This window comes from Ambystoma mexicanum, chromosome 4p (genome assembly GCF_040938575.1).
Source record: "Ambystoma mexicanum isolate Mex_15411 chromosome 4p, UKY_AmexF1_1, whole genome shotgun sequence".
In the NCBI taxonomy this organism is placed as follows: domain Eukaryota; kingdom Metazoa; phylum Chordata; class Amphibia; order Caudata; family Ambystomatidae; genus Ambystoma; species Ambystoma mexicanum.
This window is the reverse complement of record NC_090927.1, coordinates 109,057,882-109,067,987: the sequence shown is the minus strand read 5'-3', so window position 1 is coordinate 109,067,987 and position 10,106 is coordinate 109,057,882. Positions and strand designations below refer to the sequence as shown.

General features: G+C 48.1%; 1 protein-coding gene across 2 annotated transcripts in view; it reads left to right on the top strand.

The window, feature by feature from the left end:
* The first annotated feature begins 5,593 nt into the window (after positions 1 to 5,593).
* The window catches only part of LOC138453040 (uridine-cytidine kinase-like 1), a 446,519-nt gene continuing 442,006 nt past the window's right edge, over positions 5,594 to 10,106 (top strand). For both annotated transcript variants that reach the window (XM_069605485.1, XM_069605486.1), the window contains exon 1: positions 5,594 to 5,762. In XM_069605485.1, coding sequence (XP_069461586.1) covers positions 5,635 to 5,762 — 128 coding nt within the window. In that variant the 5' untranslated portion in view covers positions 5,594 to 5,634. The remainder of the gene's footprint in view (positions 5,763 to 10,106) is intronic.

Here is a 10,106-nt window from a genome sequence, read left to right as displayed (position 1 = left end):
GTGTGGTGGACACCGACATGGACGGCGGAACTGCCCAGCGCAAGGGACAACATGTGGTGCGTGTGGCAGGAAGGACCACTATGCCAAGGTGTGCCGGTCATCGGGCACCCAACAACCGTCACCACAAAATGCTCAAGAGAAGAGTGGGACCAAGAAGAAGAAGCAAGCTAGTGCCTGACGAGTGGAAACAACAAACTCTTCAACTGAGGAAGAAGGGGGTGACACGACCGGGGCCCAACAGGAGTCTGGCAAAGAACAGTGGAAGAAAGGGAGAAAAGTCTATCTGGTGTCAGCCCTTAATCATGGACATGCCATGCCGAGAAAAGGGCTCAGGAGGCGCAAGTGCCAGGTCACACTCCAAAACCAGCAAATATTGATGGCCATAGACACGGGGGCATCCGTAAATGTTATGCCCATAAGCACATTTCAGACACTGCAGCCACAACCGAACCTGAAGGACACAGACACTTTGCTGGTCGCATACGGGTGCAGGAAACCTCTACCGGTGGTTGGCAGATTCCGCACCACCCTCAGCCATGGTGAAAACATGTTACCGTCCAAGATCTACATGGTGAATGCAGGCATCGAATGCCTTCTAAGTGGTGATGCAGCATAAGACTTGGGGCTAGTAAGCTTCATTGGTCAAGTGAGGGATGCACAAGAAGTCGAGAAGATCCTGGCACAGTATCCTAACCTACAAAAGGGGATAGGATGTTTGAAAGGAAAGGTGATCAGACTCCATATTGATGAGTCGGTCCAGCCAAAGGCCATAAGACACAGGGGGACCCCATTCCACATGCGGGAACAAGTGGAAAGAGAACTCAAAGCGCTGGAGGAAGCTGGCATAATAGAAGAAGTAACAGGACCTACACCATGGGTTTCCCTGATGGTAGTCACAAAAAAACCCAAACAGCCTGGAAAGGTCTGAATCTGTATAGACATGCGCCTCCTGAACACTGCCATCAAGAGGGAACGCCACATCACGCCTACCCTGGACGAAATCGTGGCTGATCTCACGGGATCAAAGATATTCTCCAAGGTGGATCTGAAAGCAGGATATCATCAGCTCAAGTTGCACAGGGAATCCCGATACATCACCACTTTTTCGACACACATGGGTTTGCGAAGATACAAGCGCCTGAGTTTCGGTATCTCTTCAGCTGCCAAGGTGTTTCAACAGACACTTCAGGAGGTCATCAGGGGCATACCAGGAGTCCTAAATGTGAGTGACGACATCTGGATCCATGCTCATGACCGAGAAGAACACATGAAGAGGCTGCACATGCTCCTTGGCAGACTAGAAGGAGCTGGACTAACCATTCACAAAGAAAAATGTGAATTCCTCAAAACAGAAATATCATTTTTTGGCTATGAGTTCAGCAGCACCGGCATCTCACCGGACCCCCAGAAAGTTGCTGACATCCAGGCTGCAAGTCCACCCACTACACCTACCGAAGTGCGCAGTTTCTTGGGGATGGCCACATACTGTGGGAGATTCATCCGGAATCTGGCCACACTCTCGGAACCCCTTCGAGATCTGACCAAGATCAATACAAAGTGGGAATGGGGGCAGGTGTGTCAGGAAGCTTTTGAAAACATCAAAGAGTCACTGTCGACAGACACCAAGATGGCGTACTATGACACCACGCTCCCAACTGAACTATATGTGGATGCCAGCCTCACGCAGGTGACCAAGGAGGGTGAGCAAAGGCCAATTGCATTCGCGTCCAGAGCTCTCACAATGACGGAGCAACGATACTCCCACATTGAGAAGGAGGCAATCGCCGTACTATGGGGGTGTCGCTATTTCCATCTATACCTGTATGGCAGAAGGTTTACGACATTTACAGACCACAAACCCCTGCTGCCTATCTTCATGGGCACATCCTCCCACCCGCCGGCCAGGATCGCCAAATGGCTATTACATCTTCAGCAGTACAATTTTGAGTTGGCCTATAAGCCGGGAAGCGGAAACCCGGCAGACTTCCTCTCAAGGCACCCTCGTGCGGCGACTCCGCAGGAAGTTCAAGTAGCCGAGGAGACCGAGGAACAAATCTGCCAGGTGGTGCGTGCCATGATACCAAAGGCTGTCAGCATCGATGACATAGCAGAAGAAAAACACAAACACCAGTGTTGCGACCTGGTAAAGAACACTACCAGTTCTGCCAGTAGAGGTGGTTTGGTGTTGTTAAACTGTCCATCCCAAAGTGCAGACGGGAGAGGGCGTCTGCTTTGGTATGATCCTTAGCGGGTCTGTAGGAGATGCGGAAATCAAATTATTTCAGGCGATTGGAAGTCATTCATGAAAAACACCCACAACAGGACAACGGGGGCAAAGGCGTTCCTGTCATGCGCCGACCTCACCTGCCGCATTTGGCCACACAGACAAGTGTATTCCCGTTAGCACTTTCCCTTTCTTCCGGGTGCGGGTATGGGTCTAGTCTTTCTTTGTTTACTTCTGCTCTTAAGCCCCGCCTTTCCGGGCTGACACTGCGTTGCAACTCACTGCTTTCCTCGTGAGTCTGACGCTGTGTTGCTTTCCTCTTACCTTCCGTTTTTCCTTGCCTTCCGTTCCTTCTGTGGTTTCCCTTGTTTTCTCCCTCCGGCCCCCCCTGGCGCCGCTTCCCGTCCTTTTCTCTGGTTCCTCTTTTCTCCCGGTTTTCTACCGTTCACACGGCCCTTGTTACCTGCTTGCGGTGACTTCGGCTGCTTTCTGTCCGGAGCCTTTTCCCCTTTTGGCTTCCACCTTGGGTCTCCCCATTTGGTTTAGCCATTCCTCTGGACATTTGCAAGTTTCCACGATCAGCCTTCTCTCCTGGTTCATACTTATTTCTGCTGCTGCTGCATTCTGGGAGTCATAGTCCTTCACCGCCAATCCACAGCGAATTCCTTACCTGCCATCTTCAAGAGGTTTTTTTTGCTGGCTGGCCTTTTTTCCTCGTGTTGGACTTCGTCGGAAGGGGGCCCCTCCTGCTTGCCATCACAGAAAGGCAGCAGAGTGGCTTCCGACCGAGGGAGACCCTTTCTCTTCGATCGAAGGTCTAGGAGCAAGAAGAAGAAAGAAGGACAAAGACCGGACAACACCGTTACCTCAGGTGAGAAGGAGGAGGAGGAAGGGGATATTGATTCCTGTAGTGGCTCAGAGCATAGCACTGACTCAACTCCTGAGACCAGTTCCGAGCACTTTCAGAGTCTGCACCTCCTGGGTAAGGCTCTGTAGGGCAGCCACAACCTCCTGCATCTGTTTGGCAGTAACCATGATGATGTTTCGTGGGCGTTGCAATCTCTCAAAGTGCTTTTGCTTGCTGGTAAATGTCCTGGCCATCATCAATGGTTAGCGAGTTAAAAATACGTAGCACTTCACCCCCCACATTTAACAACAAGTGTGATCTCATTTTTCTGGCGGTAGTTATGTCCTTACATTCCATTGCCATTTCAAAATTTTGGGTCCATAGTTGCCACCAGGGACCAACTGATGATGATGAATGGGTCAAATGGCTGTATCATTGCAGAGGAGCCCCCTTGTGGGCGGGCTTGCGGTGTTGACACCGACAGATTAGCAGCAAGTCTAGATGGCGTGCCAGGCCTGGGGGTGGACGTGCCTGTCGCCATAGCAGGGCCTCACTTTCCCCTGATAGGGATTTTCTCCTCACCTTGGTGTGTAGCTGCAGGCGTCTGTGGCCCCCATGTGGCTAAATCCCCGTGTTTGCCGTGGATAGGTCTGCTACCTTGATCCAGGTGCTCACAACGTCTGGTTGCTGTGATCACACGTGCCTGCCGCATGGGTGGGGCCTTCAAGCGTTGTGCCGTGTTGCATTTGACCCCTAGGTGTCAGTGGTCAAAATTTGGCAAATCCTTTTGGCCGCGTGTGGAAGTTGCATCTCTGTTAGCCACTATGGCGTGTGGAGAGATTTGATAAGGAAAAAAAATGTTTTAATTTTTTGTTATTTTTGGGCGGGGGTGTTTTGTGTGCCCTCCCCACCGGGTGTCCAAAAATGTCATGTGTCGCCGCTAATGTAAACAGCTGCCAGGGCGTCATACGTGTGTTCTGGGTCCCGTTTCCCTCGTCGCCAGTGTTACGTTCTGACTCAGCGCTGCGGCGCCTGGGGAGACAGAACGTTGGAGGCCTCGGAAGTAGGCCACAGTGGCGCAGCTCCGGCAGGAGCTAAATAACACGTGCCACACGTTGCTGGTATCATTGCCGGGAACTGCCTCCCGTGCGCGGGGGCGGGGCTTTTATTTAGACGCCCTGCGTCACCGCGTTGCGGGACGCAGGGCGGATACAACACCCCCCTGCTTTAATTTTCATTGAACACCCGTTTCCTTTGTCTCTCTGGTTGGTTATACCTATTTGTATAACCAACTAAGAATAAATACCAGAGAGAAACACGGAGCCAGCACATATTAAAATCTGGCCTTTAAAAAATGCACCACATCAGATACGTTATGTATTATGTGATGTGTGGCATTTTTTAGATGCCAGATTTTAATGTGTGCTGACTCCGGTGACCGTGTGATTTGTCTTGTGAGGTTCTTGCACAGAGTAAAAGTGTGGTTTATAAGTGATGCTGTGGGCAAATGTTATGCGTCTGCATACTGGCTGCCAAGGTTGGACTGGGGCATAATCAGTGGTCGAAGTGGGCGGCAGCGGTGCTCCTCTACTTCTTTTAATGAAGTTTTACCGTTCCTATACTTTTATTTGAATAAGAAACCGTTCCGGAACGGTTTCGTTTTAAAATAAAAGTGTAGGAAGCAGTTGAAACTTGCAATTTCAGTGCAGTGCACTGAACATTCCCTTAAACTGCAGGTGCATGCATTTTGGTGTTTATATTGTGCATGGGAAGGGGTGTGGAGATGGGGTTTGCAGGGAGCGGTGCAGACCAGCAGGGAACATAGCTCCACTACTTCTTTTCGTACACTTGGACCACTGGGCATAATAAAATTGTCTCAGCTCCAATGCAAAAGTGGCCCACAGCTGCACATGGCCTGTTATTCCTTGCCTGCTAGAATGTTTGAAATTGCCGTTTTAAACAATAATTTTGGACATTTCTTTTGATCGGAGGTCAACTGCCAGCTCCGTCCCCTCCAAACCCCGCCTCCTCGGGCAGCGCCCCCTGAAGCTCCGCCCCCACCGCGGCTCTTGCGGGATCCCCCAGCACCTTTTCCCCATTTCCATCACTGAATACACAAGATGAATAATGTAAACTTCATAAACGGGAGTATACCAAGGCAAGGGCCAATACTGACGCAAACGGTGCCAGTTTTAAGAAGTCCTTAGTCGGAACGTGCCCGCGTTTGAAGGTGTGAGGCTCGCGACCAATGAGAGTGTCTCTACGCTCCTCGGTGATAGGCTGCTTTCGGCAAGTCAATGGCCCAATCCCCAATTCAGGATGGCCGCCTATTGTGATCCAGCAGTGTCTCGCTGATGGCTAGTCCCTTTTCTATGTCCTCCAGTTTTCTGCTGTCAGTGCGCCAGGTTGTTTCCTTTTGAATGCCGGGAGTCGTAGTTGTAACGGGCACAATTAGCGTTCCCGCTTCATTGCGCAGTCACAGAAGGACTCTATATCCCGACCGTCCTCGCGGCTCTGCAAGCATCCTGACAGCTCGGTGGCAAGGAGCGTGCGAAAGAAAAAGATGGCGGGGAAGGGAGAGGAGGCAGTGCAGTTGCGGCCTGGGCACAGGAAACGTCATTTATGCAAAGAAGAGCCCGCTGAGGGACAGGAGCAAGGGGAGGGCGATAAAGCCGTTTCTCGTTCCAGTAGGTGAGCCGGAGCAACCTGTGCATAGCTGCCCAGGTGCCAGTGGCAGCCCATCTGCTTGGGGAACGTTTACTCACTTGTTCTATAGCAGACATATCAAGTTTCCCATGGGGGGGCGGGGAGGGGGGTGGGTCTGTCTGTCTGTCTCGGGCATCCAGTCCTGTTATCCTGGGACTTGTCGTTTTTTTTTTCTTTCCCGCTTGGAATTTGGTGAAACCACAAGTCTCGGAATTTCAAGTAAATACGGGAGTGGGTGGCTGCCTCGTGCATGGCCACGGGAAACTTGATAGCTCTGTACACACCCCGGCACCGACTCGTATTAAAGAAGTACACCGATCAGACACCCATTGCATCCCCACCCACCTGTATACTTTACGCTGAAGTTAACCTTGTTTGGCCAGCTCCTGATTTGCAGGATGAAGTTAGCCTCTTATTGGATCAGGACATTTCAGCGTATAGTTCCACTGAGACTAGGTTCACCCCCATCCACCTGTACACCGCTTTATGCCTACCCGTTCTTATGTACGCTGCCTCCTCAACCTCGTGCATACATGTACTCATCTATGCACCTGTGCATCAATCCATCCACCTGCCTGTCCAAGTGTGGATGCTACAGGAATAAAGCGTTGCTTTCGAATGAGAGGGCAGACTGCACTTGCACATTTGAATCCTGTGTCAGGGCTGACTTAACCTATTTCGATACAAGTACCATTACAAGTCGGGTAACAACACCCGTTATACCTCTTAGAAGCTAGAGGAGTCTGGCACAAATGGCTATATAACAACCAGTGCTGGCAACGGAAAACATTACTCTGGATCCCATGAGGAGGGATGTGGGGGAAAAGGAGCTTGTCTGATTGAGTTTGGGTTTAGGGAGAGTCATTTCCGACAGCGACAGGCCTGTAAGAGTAAAAAACACAGGGATACATTTGCAGAGATTACTTGAAGTGTTATGAAATGAATAAATGGACCTGACAATAGTTTAGCCCCCACCCCAAAAAGATTATTGCTTTATTTTCCACATTCGGAATGGAAGCCTACATGCACCCAAAAGCAGATAACTTGAGCCGGAATAAAATGCCTCTGAATCTAGAAAGTAAGACCGAAAAAGCATGTGTTTTTACTCATGGTGTCACACAATATGCAGCTTTCTGCATCCCTCCTGATTTTAGTCATCCGCCATGTTCACCTCTTAAGACACAATAGCCGTTCCTAGTCATTCACCAATGCAGTGTCTGCAACGATTTAAGCTTTACTTCACTCGCACCAAACTGTTTAACATATACTTTTATTCTGCCCTATCTCAGAGTTATATCATGCCCCTTTTGGCCCGCCCCCCTGAGCTAACAATGAGCTCAGAACCAGGCCGGTGTACAGGAAATATACTGGTATTTATTTAAATTAAAAGTAATAGAAATTCACACGAAAATAAACACCACTTTATCCGTGGCACAACACAATCAACTTCTGTTGGCATAAATAAATCACAAAAGTGAGTTGAAAAGAACACAATCACACTTCTTCACTTTCTACAAATTTCACTTCAGGAAATAATTAAACTGATCAATAACCAAAACAGTTATGAATGAAGTGTTGTGCGATTTTGATTTTTCTGCAGGCTTACAAGGCTAGCAGTAGGATTTCAAGAGTGGTACAAATACATATGGCAATTACGATTTTTGCCCACACTTTTGGTTTAAAATACACACAGGGTGATTTAGCGGTTTGTTTTTCAGACCCCTCTACTTTAGTCTGTATTGGGGAAGTTGGACAGAAACATTTGAATGATTTGGGTAATTTTGGATTTCAGTTCCCCTTCCACCGAAAGGCATGTGTTGGGGGAAGCTGTATAATAAGGTTGGACTGATTTAAGAACAAAGACACCCCTCTTCCTTAACGAAGTCAAGGACAGCAGGAGATAAAGGATTATCCAATAAATAATAGGCTTTAGTTTTTCAGTGCACACTGGGAAGTGAGCTTTGTTCATTTCTAATTTTAACAAAAATCACCCCGTAATGTTACGCCAAATGGGGAATTAATTAAATTAATTGTTTAAATAGGCTAAGGATCTCCACAGTTTTACCCCCTGCCCACTATAAAGAGAAAGTATTTAAGGCAAGCAGACTCCCCACCTTTTGGTTTCCCAGGGATCAGTTCTACTTGCATAAAAATCCTCTGTTTGTTTAAAGTTCAGGACATCCAGCTTCATGTCAGGACCCTCTGGAAAGATAGGGCAGGGTTCTGGTCACTCCACTCTCAAGGATGGCCTCCCACTCTCCACCATGTGACCCAGTCAGCTCTTGGGCCTTCCTAAAAATAGCTTCAGCCAGATGCACTTTCAGCAATCTCCTCTGGTGTTGCTTTGCAGCTGTCTGATGTTAAGTTTCATCAGATCTCTTCGATGGTAAATTTGCAGCAGCTCTGTCTCTTCCTCCTAGTACAGCCCCCCTTGTAGAGCAGCGATTGCACCACCAATTTTACAATCTTGGGAGAGTACCCTGCCAGAGTTCTGGCAACTAGGACTGGATAGTTACCCTTCTCTCCTCCTCAATCCAGCCCCTCTCTACAGATGTGTTTGAGTGTTGAGCAGACATATGGCAGCTTAATTTACAAGCCCCGTTTGTTCTCATGTCCAATTTTTGACAAAAACTAGTTATGTGGCAAAACTTCATAATTGTACTAATAACTGCTATGACCACACATTTTCTGATTCAGCTAATCATGGGGAATTAAATAAGACAGACAGCCAGGTCCTCACCATTTTGAATGGCCATGTGGCAATTTTCTGCAGTTTCTGTAAAAAGCATAAGTTATGAATATGAACATTTTACCCATATTCCAAATTTATCCCTCCACCAACTCTCACATCTGGGACATTTTCAGATCATCCAGAAACACATCTTCGATGGCCATTAGTTGCAGGTGGATGCATTTTATATCTCCAAAATCGCCTGCCAATTACCTAAACAATGCTACATAAATGAAGTAAATCTGCGTTATGGTTGCTGGGGAAAATGCCTATGTTATAATAGTCCTTTTATTAATTGTAAATCTTCACATGGGACAAATGGCAATCCTCCTGCCTTCAGGCCTTATGGTTTCACTGGGTCAGCCTGTAACCAGAGTTTTTATTATTCTCTTCGTGTTTGCAGCTAGCTCTTTGACGTTGGTTCCCTGTTTGAAGTTGTAGCCCAGTTTTTACACCTTTTAGTCATGCTGCAGCCAAGGGGAACTCCAGCAAGTATGGGGAACGCTGGTTTTCCACACCTTTAGCGGAACACACTTTATTGCAGTTGTAATTAGATGGGGGATGTCATTTTCCAATGTGGGAGTTTGTGTTGACATGTGTCCAACAGCCAGCAACAGGGTTTGCCTTTAGCCACTTTTTAATGAAAGCAAAGTGGCTTTTCAGTTGTCACTGGTATTTTGTATGTGAAACATAATATACATTACTTTTTGTCAACACGCACCATTGTTTTTTCCCCTGACATTTTTCCTCTTAGCAGTGGTATATTTTCACATTTAAACTGCAGATACACATGTCAAACCGTTTTTGCGGTGTTTTAAAAATCATACTTTTCATGTGAAAGGGACTTCTGTTTGGGGCCTTGGAATGCACCCCACAAAGTGCTCAGCTCCAAAACAAAAGTGACAGACAAGCCAGAGCAGAACTCTTTTATGCTTGGTAGGTCTCTGGGAGCGCAGTGTACTAAAGAGTCTCAGCAAAGGCGTGTGATTTTGGTTTTCCCTGTTTCAGGACTCATCAAAACATTGCAGGATTACAAATCCAGGAGAATCCGTCTTAATTCCTTCACCGATAACAAAATATCCTGCAACAGCTGTGCATCTGTCCATACATCCGCCCATCTGTGTACATCCCCCATCCCCCCATCCCTCTATACATGCTTTCATCCATCCAGCTGACTGCACATCCTCATCCATCTGGCTGGACATCTGTTCGACCGTCTATTCCCCCGCCCATCCATCCAGCTGCTCATCCATCCTTCTGTCTAGCCACCCATACATCTTGCTGTGCAAACGCGTATCCATTCACCCAACTGCTTATCCGTCCATGCACTTGGCTGCTCTGCTCATCCATCCGTACATCCTGCCACTTTTGTTGCCCATCCATCCATACAGCCAGCCACTTGGCTGCTTATCCATCCATACAGCCAGCCACTTGGCTGCTCATCCATCCATCCATACATCTAGCCGCTTGGCTGCTCATCCCTCCATCCATACATCTAGCCGCTTGGCTGCTCATCGATCCATCCATACATCTAGCCGCTTGGCTGCTCATCCATCCATCCATCCATACATCTAGCCGCTTGGCTGCTCATCCATCCA